This window comes from Channa argus, chromosome 22 (genome assembly GCF_033026475.1).
Source record: "Channa argus isolate prfri chromosome 22, Channa argus male v1.0, whole genome shotgun sequence".
NCBI lineage: Eukaryota > Metazoa > Chordata > Actinopteri > Anabantiformes > Channidae > Channa > Channa argus.
In genome coordinates this window covers 5,472,695-5,490,611 of record NC_090218.1, presented here as the reverse complement: position 1 = coordinate 5,490,611, position 17,917 = coordinate 5,472,695, and the positions used below count along the sequence as shown (strand labels likewise).

Genomic DNA, 17,917 nt, shown 5'->3' with positions numbered 1-17,917 from the left:
GGTTCGGCCCTATTTTAAGCCTCTGTTCCACTTAGTACACTCAGGGAGAGAGAGACATAAGAGGATAAGAGCGAGAGAGAGGGGAGGGTTTGAGATCCAGACAGTGAGAAAAATATGAAAAACTTAGAGATACACAGAAAAAGCAGAAGAGAGAAAAGTGGGAATGGTGAGTTAAAGGGAAAAAAATGATAAGGACATAAAGAGGGATGAGATGTTTCGACCAAGATGAGAACTGAGGATACAGTTTACCCTTCGAGCTGCTGAGCAGACAGAAACAGCCACTGCTAAATCCACTTTTTAGCCAAAAACTCTTTTCAGCAGAAAAGTTGAGCAACTGTGAAGATGCAGAAATGAATCTTGTCATTCTGGGTTTGAAAAAAAAAAACTCCTGTGAAAAGTGGCTCTAATGTTCACAACCATCCATCACAATTCATCCACAGGGGGGAGATCTGTTCGATGCCATCACCTCTGCCAACAGATACACAGAGAGAGACGCCAGTGGGATGCTCTACAATCTCGCTAACGCCATCAAATACCTCCACAGCCTCAACATCGTGCACAGAGACATCAAACCAGAAAACCTGCTGGTGAGTTCATAGAGTTGGTTCTGTACCGTACACATGGTCATATAACTTGCCGCATCATGGCCTCCCTCTTTTTTTCTCTCTCTCTCTCTTTCTCCATCTTTTTCTGAATGAACAATCACTCACTGAGGACTCTCACAGAGCAGAGATGACTCATCCCTGCTGCCCTCATACCTCCTGCACACTCCTTCTCTAGCCTCCCTCTTTTGTTTCTTTCCACCCTCCCATCTTCCCTCTGTCCACATCTTCATATTCTTCTCACATTGTTGTTCACCCCTTTGACTGCCCGGTGACACAGGACCAGACCAGGGCAGGACTTTTTTTTACCTGCAGGCATCTTTAGAAATGTTAATTGAGTTGCATTTGTTGCCACGTTCCGTGCCGTTCTAGTGAGCTTCTTTTCTTAGCTTTACGCCGCCATGCCTCACCTTTTTCTCCTTTCCAAAGATTTCAGTTGAATAACAAATGCTGAGGTTGAGTGGGCAACCAGGAAAGAAATACTGCACCTTTGAGGGCTGGCTGCTTGTCAGTTAGCTTCACAACAGTCAGCTCTTACTTCATTGTTTAAGGTCATGGAGATTTAGCGTAAAGCATTTCTGGCAGGTGGGCAAAATATCTACATTTTCATCTTTTTGCTCCATGTTGTTTGCCACCAAAATATCTGGGTCTCCAGCTGGTAAATGTTATAATTATATTATTTAGCCTAGCCCTATTACTACAAATGCAGTCACTTGTCAGTTCAACAGCAGATAAAACATCAGCTTTCAAAATAGAGTGCAGTCTCCACCAGTACAGTCTCTCAACATCTCCACCACTGATGCCGTCCTTGAAAGTGAAGCAAAAGGGCAAATTTACATGTTGTAAAACCATAACGATGATCAGCGTTGGCTGATAAATGTCACTAGGATTTTTACTAAAGCCAAGCCCCTTCACATGCATATACTAATTTAACCAGTTAGAGATATTTATAGATAGAGACACACGCAAACCTTAAACAAGCACTGTATACATTAAACTACTTCACTTTTGAGACTACAGAGTACAGTGCATGCTGTCATCTCTCAAATACCCACATGGCTTTGACCTGGGGACACTGATAATGAAAAGCTGAGTTCTATTTTTCTCACACTCTTACACGCCCCAGTGCAGCAAGAGTCACAATGGTCTCAGTCCCTATGCAGCTGCAGAAAAATGAGTTGTTGAGCTGCACAGTCCGCACAGCACCTTCAGCAGCATGTATCATGTGTCCTTTCTGTGGGTTTAGGTGTATGAGCATGCAGATGGCAGCAAAAGCCTGAAACTGGGAGACTTTGGTTTGGCAACTGTTGTGGATGGACCTCTCTACACTGTCTGTGGGACGCCAACATATGTAGCACCAGAAATTATCGCAGAAACAGGGTAAGACCATCTGCAGAGTTGAGATACAACTGGAAATCTAATTCTGAATTTTAGATCCAATATGTCAGTCATGTCTTAATGCAGTTAGGTTACTGGTTACTTTAGAAGTGCTTCTTGTATTTTAAGATTTTCATCTTAAAAGGAATTCATGTTTACAATAATCTTTCTTTTTGCACTCTCAGCCTCTACCATTGGCTTGGAAACATAATTTCTTTGTTTTTGCACAGATATGGCCTTAAGGTGGACATCTGGGCAGCCGGAGTCATCACCTACATCCTGCTGTGTGGCTTTCCACCCTTTCGAGGGTGAGCTATCAACAATAAATTCACATGATTTCACTTTTTTTCTGGATCTAATGTCATTCTTGGAACAATGGTGCATATGGAGTAATGTGTATGAGTCCCCCTACTGGTCGCTAACAATGAGCAGTGTTTTCTTTTTTTTTTTTTTTGGACACGCATTTATGTAGAAATGTTTTCTTTGCAGGAGCAGTGATGATCAAGAAGTGCTGTTTGATCAGATACTGATGGGACAACTAGAATTTCCTCTACCCTACTGGGACAATGTGTCAGAGACAGCCAAGGTGAATGTCTATGTCTGTGTGGGCATCATCGGGTTGTGTGCATTGTCAGCCGAACCACACACTAGAGGAAATTCACTTTTTTTATGGAGGGAATAAAGATAAAAAAAAAACATTGTTTGCTTTCTGCTGCAGGAGTTGATCCGATTCATGCTGGAGGTGGAGGTGGATCAGAGATACACTGCCCTCCAGGTGCTAGAGCACCCTTGGGTAACTGTAAGTACCATGTTCAAAGAGTTTCTTTTGCCCATAGCATCTATTCAGTTATAATATTTTCCCTCACAAAGCCCCCTTCTCCCTTGCTCCATATAGGATGAGGGCTTATGTGAGAATGATCATCAGTTATCAGTAGCAGGCAAGATAAAGAAGCACTTCAACACTAGTCCGAAGGGCAACGATACCACTGCAGGAGTGTCAGTCATTTCTGTAAGTCCTGCTTCTTTGCTTGATCTAAAACTGTAGCTGTAACACTAAGTTTGGCTTATAAAGAGGCTTTTCTGACTAAGGGTTGTGTCTTTATGGAGGATCAGCTGAACGTGGTGTTTAGATTGATTATACCGGTTTCTCTTTGTTTTCAGTTGGATGACAGCTTTTCTATGCAGAGATCTGGGTCGTTGGATTTCTACCAGCACCCGGCCATGTACTGGATAAGGTACGCCAGGTTTACAAAGACATGCAGCTGTGTAGATGGTCACAAACCAGCAAGAAATCAAAGCAAACTAAAATCGTGTCTTTGAAATTGATGCCTCCCTCCCCCTCTGCGTGTCGCCTTGTTGACTGGCTGCTGCTGTGTTGATTTGACAGCTTTATGTTTTTGCTGCTCTGTGGTTCTTGTGCTTTGCTTTTTGCTTCCTTTATTTTACGGCTTACTCCCTGTAAACACAGATTTTATACAGTATCTGTGTTAGTGTTGTCCTCTGTGTCCTGTCACAGTATATCAGTGTCTCCTGGATTTCTGCCTTTTCAAAGAAATAACCCTGTTCCCTCGCTTGTCTCAACAAATTTCAGTGAAGTTTGCTAGATGTGCTGCTCACTACCTGACTGCTTCTGCTAATACCAGGATTTGCTATTCACCTTCTATTGCACAGCTCCTGTTTTGTGACTTTATCCCTTTTTATGGAGGACCTAGAGGTTCATGGCAATAGTAATTTAAAGTTATGAAGTAATTCAGTGTTTGATATAGTGGACACTGATAAGAGGAATCAATATCAGAACAAAAACCTGAAGAAATGAATAAATGCAACGACTTTCAGTATTACTCTAGTATTACAAGAGATAATAAATCAAACATTAAAGTGGTGAATTTAATTAAAATTGTTTTTTTTTTTCAATAATATATGTGTATCTCCTGGTCCTCCATACTGGATTAGCCACTGGATGACAGCATCAGGGTCTAATGTTGACCTGTTCCTTTCTCATTCAGGCCACCCCTCTTGATAAGGAGGGGCAGGTTCTCAGATGAAGATGCCACACGGATGTGAAGCTGCTGCCTTTGCTGATGATTCCAATAGTGACAACAGTAACAACATCAACAACAAAAACACTACGTGCGGAGCCTCCCAGTTGCCTCCCTGGCCTGCACATGGCCCCTCCCTCTCTAACCCCTGACACTTGCCCTGACCCGTCCCCAGATCCCAGCCTCCCATCAAACACTGATGACATCTCCATCAGCTCAGCCAGCACTCTCTACTCCCCCAACTCGCCCTTCTAAAGAGGAGGTGGAGGAGAGAAGGGGGAGGATGAGGAGGCTGAGGCGCGCAAGGAGAGAAAATCCTCCGCCAGCTCTTCCATTAAAATGGAGGAGAGGGAAGAGAAGACATCAGATCTGCTGCACTCTCTCATCTAAGACTGCAAGTGCACAGGGGAAACCTGTGGAAAAATCAGACGGTACTTTTAGTTCCCCTGAATCCATCTTGCCAGTCCCGGAGGAGAGATCGATGAGAGGGTGAATCGACAAGAGGCTGGGAGAAAGACCAAAGAGGCGACAATAAACAGGGATTACAATGAGGAGGGAAAGTGTGGAATGAGGTGAAAAACTTTATGTTCGTTTATTTTTAGCATTCTCTCATCTGAGCACATGTTACAGAGCTCAAGGAGCGGCAAAGGGCGACTTCATCGTTTACCCTTCAGTGATGATCCGGGCTCAACATGCAAACTTCCTTATGGTGGAGCAGCTCTTTAAGGCAATATGAGAATATGGACCAGTGTTCATGTTTTATTGAACCTAATTTATCCATTCTTTATTCACTGCTTTTTATATGCATTTCCTTTTTGCATAAACAATAGGTTTTTGGTGACTTTGCCTAAGAGCTGCGAGAAATGAAGATAAAGGAAAAATGTGTAGAAGTAGAAACTTTTAAGTAGGTGCCTGTAGACATGATGAATAGCGTAATACTGGAGACGAGTGGAAATGTTTGTAGATAAAGGAGTTTTTCTTACAAAATGTGTTAAAAAGCAGTGTTCACTGAAAGGGATAAAGATGCTATAATGCTGTGCTCCACACAGTACTGGAGTTGCCTTCCTGTAATGTTGGATTGCAGTATTACAGTTTACATTTTACACAGACTGCTATTAAGACAACAATGGTGCATTTGATTGCTCCTTGTAACTTTGTTAACTGCTTTACTGACAACATCTTGATACAGTAAATTCAGCAGCATTCGGGTGCTTGTGTAGCAACTTTTTAACTACTTTTCCTCAACGCACACACATTTTCACTCATATTTCTGTATTGATACAATATTAATCTTATTTTGTGATGCTCATGAAGCCTTTGTTTACATTTTTTTCAACACTAAAGGCATATTTCACCCACATATCCCAGCAGTAAAGAAAGGCACCTTTATTTGTTGCAATCCCGATGTGCAACTTGAATGGGTTTGGAGAAATGTTTTAGATGGAACACATTTAACTTTTTAAAAAGGCTGCCTAATTGCAGGGCCATGCTGCAGTTTAGGTGACCTCAAATAGGTCTGAGAAAAGTTTGGAATGGATGCCAGAGAACCAGCAGCATTCTTGGAAAACATTTCAATTAAGGAGTAGATTTTATTTCAGCTCTGTACAACCTCATTCATGGCTTCATTCATTCAGATGAAAGCATGACAGACATACAGTAGCCTATTCTTATAAAAAAAAACAGTTTGGTGATGTAGTATTGTTTATATGTTTCTGTAAATAACATAATTTTATTTATTTTGATAGTTCACAATACAGTATATTTCTTTACTAGTAGTAAGTATATGAGAACTGTAAAAAAAAACCCATTATAAGTCATAAATGTGTAACAAAAAAAATATCTAGAGATCATCAGATCAAAATGAAACAATACAACTCATTTTAAGAATAACATTTGAACCCGTCGTACCACTTAGATGAATCCACACAGACAAATCTAGAAAAGTTTTGAAAAAAAAGAAAGACATCATCTTCTTGTTAAATACTGGCAATGATGTCACTCATTTCACAAAAGCAGCCAGTTAAAGCATTTCAATTGCTGATGTGAAATAAAAGAGAAGAGAAGACAGAGGAATGCAGAGTGGTTCCACTTTTTTTGCAGATAATCTCCCTGCAGTCATCACACTTGTCTGTCTCTGTATTTACCCTCATCATCACGCAGATCAGTATGAATTTGTTGTGCTGTCCAGCACATGGGCACATCTGGTTTACCAAAGTGCTCTGCACCACAGTATTACAATCTGTCGCAATACCAATACTTGTACATCCGTTTAACAATTGTCTATCAATAATAATAGTAATAATTAAAATGTTTTAAAAACAAATGATTGGTTTATTTTGTGAAGCTTTCATGCTTTATGTGTTTATGTTTTAACAACTTTGATCCGCAGAATTTGGTGGATTTGCAGGTCTCTTGACTGGATAATCAGCCAGATGTGCAGTATAACTGTTGTAGCCACTGGCTAACAAAGATCCCTAAGTCTCTGAGTTTGCTACGTACAGAGAATTTATAAATGGGGCCTATTAAGCACAAGCACAGTCACACTGAGGCTTTTTATGCTGTTATAAAGTGCTGTCTGCTGGGGTGGAACTTGACTTGAGGGGTACCTAATGTATTGTTATTATTCCCCCACAGTGGTGATCAAAGATGTGGGATCCAATATGATCTCTACTTGAAAAAACAGGTGCTCATCATACATACCATTTATTTGGATAAAGATACTCATCAGATACACAGTAAGGATTGGCAGCACACGATACAGCCCAACTCCATGTACAAGAGCAGAGGTGGTCAGATAATATTTGAAAAGACTGGAAATTGCATCTGACAGTAACATTAGATAATGAAAATATGTTTGACTTCTGATCCTCTGTCTGTTGCAGAGCAAACACTCTGTGTACACAGCTGCCTGTGCTTTACCTATGATTTTGCCAGCTATCTTGCCTGCAGGAACATTACACAAGTGCTGGTATTGAAGGTGTGACATCTTTACTGTTAGTGTGAAGAGTCTAAAGAGCATGTTGGCCCTGTGACCACTGCCAGAATAACAAATAAACAACAGCCGATTATTTAGGTTATATGAATTCATTAACACTCATCAGTATCTATAAATTTGTCTGCCAGATTGAACACTGTACTTAATTATTTAACTAAATACATTCAATTTGGAAGTACTTTACCTCCAGAAAAGCTCACAACCAGCTTCCTAGTTTTCTATGACCATAAAGTCATAATCTGTCTCTTTTTTACTTTTGGTCAGACATGTCACGTGAATATGTGCATTTGGCTTTCAGAGAATAACGATATATCTTTTTGACTATTGTCTGACATTTTAAGTCAAAAATAACTTGATTATTAAAGAAAATGTCAGCCGTATTGATAATGAAAACTATCATTTCCAGCCTACAAATGTTCTTTGATGGACAAGTTCTGTGTGATTAATCCAACTTTGGAATCCAAATGACATATAGTAAACTAGGGGTCTGGAGGCCTGTGGGGCAACTTGCTGATAATGGTTCTGTACTTTTACTTGAGTAAAATTATGACTGCAGGATTGGTGCTTGTATTGCAGTATTTTTTAAATACTATAATATCTGTGTAAGGAGCGCGCATTTCGTATGTTGACCAGTAGGGGTCGATACAACACATGCAGCAAAGCAGCGAAGAAGAAATGGGGGCGATCAATAACGCGACAGAAATTTGACGGGAGCTGGCTAGATATAATCCAATTCATTTTTTAAATTTGTGTGCATTTATGAAACATTTACTATCTAAACAGTCCAATGCATACTAATACAAGGACGTGCTAGGAGAAATGTCAAAGAATAGGTGCGTGGCTGACCGCACATGGATGGAAGCTAACGTTAGCTAGCTAGCTAGCTTGTAACGTTACACCGCGATCATGAGCGAAGAAGACGCCAAAGCATCAGCAAACAAAGACAAAGACTCGACTCTTCTGCTCACTAAAGACGGACAAAGATACTACGTGAGTAGGAGTGGAGTAGTCGACAGTAGAAATGTGACGACGCCGCACGAACCAGAGAACAACGCCTCGTACGACATGGACGATCCGGACGAGGAGAGCGACGTTCTGGACACCTCGGACCCCAGAGACAGCGCCGCCAGCCCGGAGGAGCTCAACGATGATGAGACCTCGGAGGGCGACAACGCTCCCAAACAGTGCACCTACGAGGGATGCACGGAGACCACGACGCAGGTAGCCAAGCAGAGGAAACCTTGGATGTGCAAAAAACACCGCAACAAGATGTACAAGGACAAGTACAAGAAGAAGAAGAGTGATCAGGCCATGTCCAGCGGAAAACTTGACGTAAGTCTTAAATTAAAACACGCAAGAAAGCATTTCAGATGACTTCTCCATGAAGCTGGTTGAGAGAGTGCCAAGTTGTGATCAGAGCAAAAGGTGGTTCATTTGAGTAATCTAACGTTTTATTGTGCCTCATCTACATTTTATTTGTCTTGCTACATAATTTCAGCCACTGTCACTTTGAAGTCTCACCACTGCCCTCTGGACACTCACTTCTGCAGTATATAGTTTGAAAAAATGCTGTTGTATTTTATTTTATCTTTCCTATTGTTTACTTATTTCATCTTTGTTGTGTCCTGCATGTTTGTATTTTAGCTTTATATTCAAGATTCTATGTTTGCACCTGTCACCAAGGCAAATTCCTAGTGCTGCAACAAACAGTTTCTGATTTTAAAGAAGAAAAAACTACGAGAATTGTAACCTCAGGTTGTATTACAGTTTACCACAACAAGCATGAACTCAGCAGCACATGTGGTTAAATGCCTTTGCTTTCCAGATTTTATCAAACCACAATAGAAACAATACCAGCCAAGCTAAAGGCTTGTTTTTGTCTCTTTTTTTTTTGTGTGTGTGTGTGTCAATTAGGAAAGCTCAGAAGAGCGGCCTGTGTCTGTAAACAAACAGCGTCTGGGTGCCATGGGGGACCGGCCAGCCAGGCCTTCCCTGATAGAGCAGGTTCTCAACCAAAAGAGACTGGTAAGCCACAGCTTTACTGAATGTGTGGTGGTGTCGCTACAGATGGGAGCCCTTAAAGGGAAATAAGTTTTTGTTGGCTGCTGTACCAAACTATTATATATATCAAACTATTAAGAGAGCTCTTCATTTAAAGAGTGTTTAACCCACCAGTGCCAGAAAAGAAAAAACATCAGCATCTTTTTTTTTTTTCTCTTCTCATTTTTTTCTTTTATTATTATTTTTCTTTAGTATGCCACAATCTGTATGTTCCATCTGTATCCCCTGTTTTGTTTAAAATGTTTTTGTGAACTTAACAGGCTATAAGTTTTCAGCAGTGTGAGTATTTCAAATAGTTACGTTCTTTTTAGTACTTTAGCATGTTTTTTTTATCTCCTACAGCAGTCTCTCGTTTTAGTTGAGAAAGGATAATAACAAAAAAGGGATATTTAGAACTAAAAGGATTCATTTTTCTAACTCAAACTGATTAAGTGTTTTGTTAACACCTGATAAATTTGAAATGTAACTTTGTACATAACCATTTCGATATGGGCACCCGACTGTTTTAATTATAATGTTCTTTTGCTTTCCATGGAAGGTTAATAAAGACAAAATGTGTTGGATCTGCAGAAATATTGAATATTTTGTGTATCTGATTCAGTCACTGCTTAGGAGCCCGGAGGTGATCAGCTTCCTGCAGCAACAGCAGCAGCTCTTGGCCACGCAGAGTCGCAGCCAGTCACACCAGCAGTTCCAGGGTTGCTGATGCCAGGCGGTCAGTGTCTTTTACCCTGGTATTTCTAGCACAGAGAGCGCAATGAAGAAGCACTGGGACTTTTTATATATATAAAATGTCAAAAACAGAATAGGAACATGAATTCCCACTGCCAAGGGAGCCATGCAGAAGAAAGAAGGACATGATAATAAAGGGACTTTTTAAAAGAATGTTGAAACTGGTGGATTGCAGTAGATGCACTGAAGTGAATCACACAGAAGGCAGACTGACCATGTGATGAAGCTTTAAATTTGTTTTTACATTTACTTATTAAGTTATATTTTAGTTACTGTTAATTCCCTCTCTGTGTAAGTTGTATGTTCTTGTGTAGTAATAATCATGAAGGCACTGGATTATAATTGTCCATTTAGAAGGCGTTAAAGTCTCAGTTCAGCCCGAAATACTCTTGTGACAGCTTGATCACCCAGTTTTTATTTTCTGTAACTCTGTTTTGTTTTAATGACCCTTTTTTTGGGAATCTTGAAAATGAAGTTGTATGATGTGACAATCAGATGTGTAATACATGTCTGTAGCCTCTTTTAAATCAAGCAGTTCTTTCAGGAGTGGTCTTTGACTAAATAAATAAATAATTCTTTGTTTATCACAAACAGTCAATTTTAACTGTCTCCAAAAACAAGACAGATGCATTCAGATGGGAGGAGGGTGAATTATTGCTCATGCTAGATCTTATCTTCCTGTTAAAAATGTTAGAGAAAAGACTGTGTGCTGTACATGTCTCCTGTCTTTTTAAGTTAAACTCTATACATCCAGTTGTGATTATGAGATTAAAATTCTGATGGGAACACAGATTAAAAACTCACTGCTTTAATGTTGCAATATGCTTATAACATGAGAAGAACAGCTAAATGAAATAGATTTTTAAAGAAATCAAACTTTATTGGAACAAAAGAAAAACGCAACCTGTACACAAAGTCAAACATCAGTCAGTACATTGACATACAGTACGTATCACTATAACGAGTACCTACAAATATCCCATTTTTCTTGTCTTGGAGTGCACGTAACATGTCCCAATGGAAACAGAGATAGAATAAATGCTTTATCATACTGAAATAAGGGAATTCTTGATCATTTACCTAGATGAAATGTAAATCAGCTAAATGAAATTCAGTTAAACACATCTTTCAGTTTCATTTAGCTGATTTACCTTGTTTAAGTGAGAAGTAAAAAGAGGGATCGTAGGACTGAAAACCTTGACAAATGAGAACATACAGAATCTATGACTACCTGTGTGAAGTATGCACAACCGTTTGTACGTGTTCATGCTATGACACTGAAGAAATAGGGTTATGCGGGGAGCCCATTTGTGTGAGGACTTTGTCCAGCCACTGCAGTGGCCCATGCAGATGTACTTCAATCCAGCAGGGGGTGCTGGTCACATCCTGACGGTGGTATTCAGCACCCCAACCCTGAGGAAAGGACACAACCATAAATCTCAGCTGTGCATGCCGCCAGTTAATTTAACCATTAAAATTAATGTCTGGACAAATGTAATCCCATCTTTTACAGTTCCAACAGCACTTAAAGATCAAAATAAATATGCTACAGTGAGTGGATATCAGCTGCTTATCAAACCATGCAAGGTATCAAGTAGAAATGTGGAAAGAATGGGGATCACCTGCTGCATTCATTTATTTTTTTTGCTACTCATCATGTAACAAAGGTAAAAAACGTACCTTTACGAAGCTCATGCGGATGGTGCACATCTTGGTGAGCTCATAAACAACCTCGAAGCCGTGGTTAACAGACTGGGCAAGGAGCTGAGCAAACAACTGGTTGTTAAAGATCTTGAGGCTGCAGCCGCTCGGGATCTTGCACACAGTGGTGGCGTGGAAGCCATGCTGGAAATTACAGTTACGGCTTTGGACGAAGATACTGCTGTCACTCAGACATTCTGCGTACACCTCACCCCCAACATAATATAGGTGTAAACCTGAGAAGAAAATCAAATAGTTTTAAATGATAGTCAATTAAACCTAAGCTGTTTGCATAAAAACATATCGAGAGCTTTTTCTCAAAAAATGTAAAGTAAGTTATGGACATATTTAATGACTTTACTGTACATAAACTGAAACCACTGTTTACAAAACCACAAGGGCATTTATGCTTGTAAATAAGGAATGTCTGAGTTGTGTCTGTGACTCGGGGACCAGCTCAATAATAATAATTTGTTTACCATGTGAAAAAAGAGACAATAATTGGCCTGATGGATACAGCACAAGGATCCAAGCTGAGTGTAAAGTCTGAAATGATGTCATTGCTTACAGGAATACATACAAAGTGGGCGTTTACACTCCCCTCTAAAAAATATTGGAAGCGTGAAGCGAATTCCTTTATTTTTTCCTGTAGACTGAAAACATTTGGGTTTGACGTCAAAAGATGAATATGACTTCAGAAACATTTTGTTTGCCAATTTAAGGAAAGATTCAGCCAAACTGATTGGAAGATCCTATATCATGCAGCAAGATAATGACTCAAAACACACTGCCAACACAACAAAGGAGTTCATCCGGGGAAAGATGCGGAAGGTTTTATACTCCAGACCTAAGCCCTGTTGAGCATACATTTGACCTGCTAGAGAGGAGACTGATGGAAGTAACCCTCCAAAACAAACAACAACTAAAAGGGGCTGCAGTAAAAGCCTGGAAAAGCATCACAAAAGAAGAACGGAAAAGTTTGATGATAGCAATGGTTCACAGGCTTGATGCAGGAAAGTCTTATTCAGGTTAATCTATTTCAGGTCTATCTGTTCCAATACTTTTGGTCACATGAATAAAAAGGTGGGTTCAAACAAAAAGGTGCTATTTTCTAAGTTGTGCATCAGATCCAGATGTAAATTCCTGGAAATAAAAGCTGAAACGTTGATATAATGTGACATCAGCAAAAAGCATGTGCTCTCCCTACCTTTTCCTATGTGCCTGCGTGTGTGTTCAATGGTGGAGTTGCGGTTGACGTTGGACAGCAGGCCGAGGCAGAAGCGTTTTTTGTTGTTGGATGGGTCTGTGAAGCCGTCCACCAACACGCTGCGGGAGGATGCGTGGAAAGTCTCCCCCACCCGGCTGTTAAGCTCGTAGTAGGCTATAGAACACCAGTACTCTGGCTCCTCGTAACACACAGGCCGCAGGTCTGAGGAAAAACACAAAGACTGGATTACTCAGAAGTGGGCAACATATTCACTGTCACAAATTGGTCCTGCTCATTTAATAAAACCTACCCTCCAGTGGTTAAATGAATTTATTGAAGGAACAAATGTCTATATACATATTATAACATAGCTATCAGTAGCCACATGTCTATCATGTCATGGCGTAGACTGTTTATTTTTTAAACTGCAGCAGTGTTACCTCTGTGTGGAGCAGAAAATGTAAGCTTAGTGGTTTCTGTGGAGTTGCTGGGCTTCACATCCTCTTGAGGGCTCGTCTCCATCATGCTGTACGGAGGCGGAGGGGTCTCCGCTGAAAAAATGTGTCATATCAAAATGAGACGATAAACGGGTAACGAAGTTGATACACGTTCTTCAGAGACTGGAGTTGAACACACTGACATCATACATTAGGTCATGGTAAAAATTAAAATAAGTTTGACCTGTATCAGCTTACTTGTTTTGATTCCTAACCTGTGATATGATATGGACTGCCAGGCTCTGCAGAGCTGCTGGGGGAGTTGGGGTAACTCTGTGAGGTGGGAGACTGGGCCAGGGAGGAAGATGAGGAGGAGAAGGAGGAGCAGGGCAGTGGAGGGAAGGAGTCTGGGTAGGTGGCGTTCTGTGGCATAAGAGGCTCGTTGTGCAGAGAGGTGTTCCTGAACTTCGCCAGTAAACTGTGCTGAGGGTTGAACTCACTGTGGCGCGGGACCAGAACTGGCGGCAGCACTAAGAGGGGAAAGGAAAGATAAAGGTAGCGAGGGGGGAGCAAGAGCCAAATGCGGTTATAGAAGATCATATTACTGCAAATCTTTTGGGCTTGGGAATTACGTTATCGTACATCCTGCCTCTGTTTGGGAACCCGTAAAAGCTTTACTGTTATTACAGTTACCTCGTTTCGTAAAGCTGATTTACAAGATGCTAATGTGTGTACCTGGAGTCTCCACGCGTCTGTAGTGGTAGGGATTCACACAGATGTCCTTCTGCTTGGAGCCAAAAGGAAACTCGCAGCACTCCAGGGCTTTCAGCTCATGGTGGGACTGCAGGTCGGGCCAGCGCCAAACCCTGCAGTAGATGACATGAGGCAGACCCTTCCTGTGCGACACCTGCAACCTCCCGTCCAGCGACCGAGGGATCGTCACACACTTACCTGAGGCATTAAATGAAACAGCATTAGTCTCAATGCAGTCAGCTAAAAACAGGAAGAATGTGGTGGATCTTTAAACTTTGGTTGCTTGAGGTCTAACAAAATTATGAGACTAATTTGTGACCAGGGTGAACAGGCAGAAACCAACACGTAAAGTAGAAGTCTACACGCTGTGAGAGAATTAGCTGAATGTAAAGTAAAGCTTTTTCAGTTTATATTAAGTAAATTTGCCACATCTGTTAAGCTAAATGTCAAATATCTGTCTTGACTTTACCTGATGGTGTTAAATCGGAACATTACAATAAACACTGAGAAGCAGTGTAGGTCTCACCAGGTGAGTCTGTGAAGACTCCGTAATCCAGGTGAAATTACTGGGAAGTGTGAGTCATGGCAACTGGACTTTTATCTTGTTAGTTTGAAACATTCCATTACTCATTCAAGTGGCTTCACCAGTCTGATGAAAGTTGGGGTCCAAACAATAGGTTACTGAGGGAAAAATGACTTTCTTCACACTGGAAAAGGTATGTTTTAGTCTTGCTTTGTGTGACCTCCACTTTATAAAATCTAAAATGTAGTTTAATTTTAATATGAGAAGCCTAGTGAGAAAGCATTCAGTGATTCACAGGCAACAAAACAAACGCGGAGGTCAGAAAAAAGTCCTCATCTTTTTTTTTTTTGTGACCTCCTGGGTGTATCCCAACTTCTAGACTGAAAACTACCAAACTCAAGTATTACTGCATGTTGGACACAGTGGTACTCACTGGGCTGCCCGGGGCAGCTGAGCGCCCTCTCAAGCTCCTCCATTGCCCCTTTCTTCTTCTTCAGTTTCTTCACTAGGGAGTCCACAGCCTTTTCCGCCCACTTCTCCTCCTCATCCCCTTGTTTCCAGCCAAGCAGGCGCTTCACTGCTGGGCTGGTGAAGGAGAATAGGGATGTAATGGAGGTAGAGGAGTTCATTATGAGATGAATAAATGGGGGACAAGTTGAGCTGACGGGTGCTGTTAAAGGGATAAAAGTTCCCTGGAGGGCAGGAGCGAGGAGGCAAATAATGAGTAGCCAGGGCAGAGAAGAAACAGAGATGCGAGGATAAAAGAGGTAGCGTGATGAGCCTGTGTAAACATAGGCTGGGTATTTTTTTTTTTTGTATTCCTCTTTTACTTCCGAGCAGTGCCGGTGGAGGAGTTGGACTCCCGCCAGTACAGCACAAACACTCAATCCCCTCTGGGTTGGCACAGAAGGGATCTGGCAGCTCTGGATTCAAAGACTCTTGCAGGAAAGGTTGTTCCACACACAGCCAGCAATCCAGGTCAAGTTTAAATCATCTAGCAAGAGAAGTGAGACATAGTATTAACTGCTAATTTGGCCGAAAATGATGAACAGCTGGAGAAAGAGTTCAGGGGTTAGGAAGAAAATACACTTTGGAATTTAATTGTATGGCAATTAAACCAGAGTCACTATGGCGACATGCGGGTCTGAAAACAGACAAAGTGAAATCAAATACTGAGCAGCATATAAACACAATCTGCTCATATTTAATGATCAGAGCATTAGAGGATGAATTTCCACGATAAAGCCGGGTGTATCAGCAGGCCAAGGTTACAGACACCATGCTGAACAGCAAGATTATTGTTCTCTGCGGAGAAAAATGAAACGTGTACCCAAACTGTTTCAGAAAGTGCAGGGCAAGATGGCCAAGCTTATTTCTAGATTCACCAACAATGAGGAATGTCCTTATTGGCCTCTGTTTCTATGATCATGCCACCGACGCCCAGGAGCCATACTGTCTGGCCAGAACACATCACAGGACAGGAGGGGGAGAGAGGGCGGGAGACGGACAGACAGAGCGAGATCTCTCCCAGTGTTTGTCTCTTTCTGTCCTTTTTAAAACTATTGAAACGATGCAAGTACTCGCGTTATATTTAGGTAGCGGGTTTCGTAATCACATAGGTATTTCTGGTCCAGCCGCACCATGTTACTGAAAACTAACTTCTCTCAGATAATAACACAGTAAATAGGTGTGAAACCCAGCATGCTGATTACGGTTTCTGAACTTTGCGCGCGTCTGTTTGTTGCCGCGCATCTTGACAAACAAAGAGTTTACACAGGTGAACTGGAAGCTCTTTAAACCTCCGCCTTTTCTCCCGGACATCCCATCCTCTCATCGTGGCCACAAAATAGAGTTTCATCTCAAGTCTAGGACTCTGTGGCTTTTCAAAAAGATGGATCTCAAAAAAAAAAAAAAAAAAGAAAAGAAACTAGGTGATCGGGTAAGTAATGTGAAACAGCATACCTGCATTATGCCCCATGCTTGTTGAAAGACGTGTCGCCAGCACTGGTTGTCGCGCAGACAAACAGACAGCTGGGGTTTACAATGACAGCAGAGGCGCACAAGGCTCAATGCGGCAGCAGCCCGCCGCCGCTGCTTATGGAGCCTGGCGTCGCCTAGTCTGCAGGCTCAGATAGGCTAATTACCTAATGCTTTATCACCAGGATGCCCCTTCCCAAAAAAGTAAACACACCAGCTTCCTTTTACTACTACTACTACGGCGACGAGTCACTTTACCGTCGCAAAATATCCGGCAGATATCGTAACCTGACAATATGTTTGGCTTGGCATCCAAAATCATTCTTGTCATAGTTTGACAACATGTCACTAAGGACTGAACTTCGGGTAATCAAAAAGCACATGTGGGGGGTCAAAGGCAGCTATTCCTGGTGCTCACATAGTAACTCATGTATTGCTATAGGAGCATGGTAAGCACAGACAGGTCATATATGATGATAACGTAATCAGACTATTTAACCCCCCAAAAGTTGTCCAAGTGATATTTATAATAATGTAAATATAAAACGTTGTGTAAACTCAGAACGACAATATGATAGATAGAAAACAACTGAATGTGTGTGTGAAATAAACAAAATGCGTTTCTCACCTCTGTTGTAGGCGCGCCGCAGACAGCGTTGCGCGTGTGGACACTCTCCTGTCTGTGGGTCAGGCCACCGCACTGAGGCAGCAAAGGTGTGTCTGTGTGTATGCGCGCGTGCGTGTCTGTGTGTGGACTTTGTGGGTTGATGTGCTGAGGTTGAACGGTCAAGTTTGCCTCAGTAACAACTCCAACCAGTTACACATTTCAAAGTAAAAGCACGCTCGCAGGCGGGCCAAAGTATTGCAAAGAGTCTGCAGAAGATACGCTCATTTATTGGAATAAATACAAAAACTAATAATTTGATTGCAAACCTACCAGGGAAAGCTGTTTCAGTTGCAAATCTAACATGAGACTACACTGCCTTTAGACTGTACCGTAATAGATTGAGATGGTCTATCTATCTATACATAATTAAAACATTATATTTTTTAACTTTATGGTGATGCATCCCGTTTTGAGAAATAAGTTTTGTAGGAAAGTATTGTCATTTAAAAAGATGTAATTATTACACATGTATATTTTTTTCATATATCCTAATTATGAAATATTTTACTTGTAAAAATAGTTCTTTAACCATGAACAATAACTATGCGCAATATTATAATTTACAAATATCAGCCTATTTTAAAAAGGAAACAACTGGCCACTGTAAAACTTTGTATCTTACTTATGTAAACAATTGATCAAATTAAGATGTACATTTATGAACACTTATTTTTACATTAATCAATCACTATATCGACTTTCGCAGGCACAACTACTAATGATTGAATATCCGCGTTTATTGTGAAAGTGCAGTCGTCTTCCGGTATTACCCTGTTCTTCTGCGGTTGCGGTTGACGCAGGTTTGAGGAGCCCGGAGCCTCCACTCCTTCAGCCTCAGCAGCCCCA

The 17,917-nt window shown here is 41.2% G+C and overlaps 3 protein-coding genes across 9 annotated transcripts in view; 2 read left to right on the top strand and 1 right to left on the bottom strand.

Annotated features, from left to right (window-relative positions):
- dclk1a (doublecortin-like kinase 1a) overlaps window positions 1-6,341 on the top strand; it is a 44,797-nt gene extending 38,456 nt beyond the window's left edge. For 3 of the 6 annotated variants that reach the window (XM_067492204.1, XM_067492202.1, XM_067492206.1), the window contains 8 exons: window positions 441-587; window positions 1,849-1,982; window positions 2,210-2,287; window positions 2,469-2,565; window positions 2,698-2,778; window positions 2,875-2,988; window positions 3,141-3,214; window positions 3,986-6,341. In XM_067492204.1, coding sequence (XP_067348305.1) covers window positions 441-587; window positions 1,849-1,982; window positions 2,210-2,287; window positions 2,469-2,565; window positions 2,698-2,778; window positions 2,875-2,988; window positions 3,141-3,214; window positions 3,986-4,043 — 783 coding nt within the window. In that variant the 3' untranslated portion in view covers window positions 4,044-6,341. Of the gene's footprint in view, window positions 1-440; window positions 588-1,848; window positions 1,983-2,209; window positions 2,288-2,468; window positions 2,566-2,697; window positions 2,779-2,874; window positions 2,989-3,140; window positions 3,215-3,985 lie in introns of those variants that run through there. The other 3 variants (XM_067492203.1, XR_010912115.1, XR_010912116.1) reach the window with 3 other exon arrangements.
- Window positions 6,342-7,658: 1,317 nt separating this feature from the next.
- On the top strand, window positions 7,659-10,397 carry rfxap (regulatory factor X-associated protein). The gene is made up of 3 exons (XM_067492218.1): window positions 7,659-8,345; window positions 8,928-9,038; window positions 9,676-10,397. The coding sequence occupies exons 1-3, from the start codon at window positions 7,920-7,922 to the stop codon at window positions 9,778-9,780; spliced, it is 642 nt and encodes a 213-aa protein (XP_067348319.1). The 5' UTR covers window positions 7,659-7,919; the 3' UTR covers window positions 9,781-10,397.
- A 264-nt stretch (window positions 10,398-10,661) lies between these two features.
- smad9 (SMAD family member 9) lies at window positions 10,662-17,258 on the bottom strand. 2 transcript variants are annotated; one of them, XM_067492211.1, is made up of 8 exons: window positions 17,033-17,258; window positions 14,861-15,421; window positions 13,887-14,102; window positions 13,427-13,681; window positions 13,155-13,265; window positions 12,715-12,936; window positions 11,487-11,743; window positions 10,662-11,219 (listed from the first exon to the last, which is right to left on the bottom strand). In XM_067492211.1, the coding sequence occupies exons 2-8, from the start codon at window positions 15,054-15,056 to the stop codon at window positions 11,076-11,078; spliced, it is 1,401 nt and encodes a 466-aa protein (XP_067348312.1). In that variant the 5' UTR covers window positions 15,057-15,421; window positions 17,033-17,258; the 3' UTR covers window positions 10,662-11,075. The 2 variants fall into 2 exon arrangements, with proteins under 2 accessions (XP_067348312.1, XP_067348313.1); XM_067492212.1 differs by lacking the exon at window positions 17,033-17,258 and adding an exon at window positions 16,390-16,819.
- Window positions 17,259-17,917: the final 659 nt, after the last annotated feature.

Coding starts and splice junctions, on each gene's coding strand:
- rfxap (XM_067492218.1), top strand. CDS start 7,920: ATGAGCGAAGAAGACGCCAAAGCATCAGCAAACAAAGACAAAGACTCG. Junction 8,346..8,927: donor TGTCCAGCGGAAAACTTGAC/GTAAGTCTTAAA, acceptor TGTGTCAATTAG/GAAAGCTCAGAAGAGCGGCC. Junction 9,039..9,675: donor TTCTCAACCAAAAGAGACTG/GTAAGCCACAGC, acceptor TATCTGATTCAG/TCACTGCTTAGGAGCCCGGA.
- smad9 (XM_067492211.1), bottom strand. CDS start 15,056: ATGAACTCCTCTACCTCCATTACATCCCTATTCTCCTTCACCAGCCCA. Junction 13,682..13,886: donor CAGACGCGTGGAGACTCCAG/GTACACACATTA, acceptor TTCCCCTCTTAG/TGCTGCCGCCAGTTCTGGTC. Junction 12,937..13,154: donor ATTTTCTGCTCCACACAGAG/GTAACACTGCTG, acceptor GTTTTTCCTCAG/ACCTGCGGCCTGTGTGTTAC.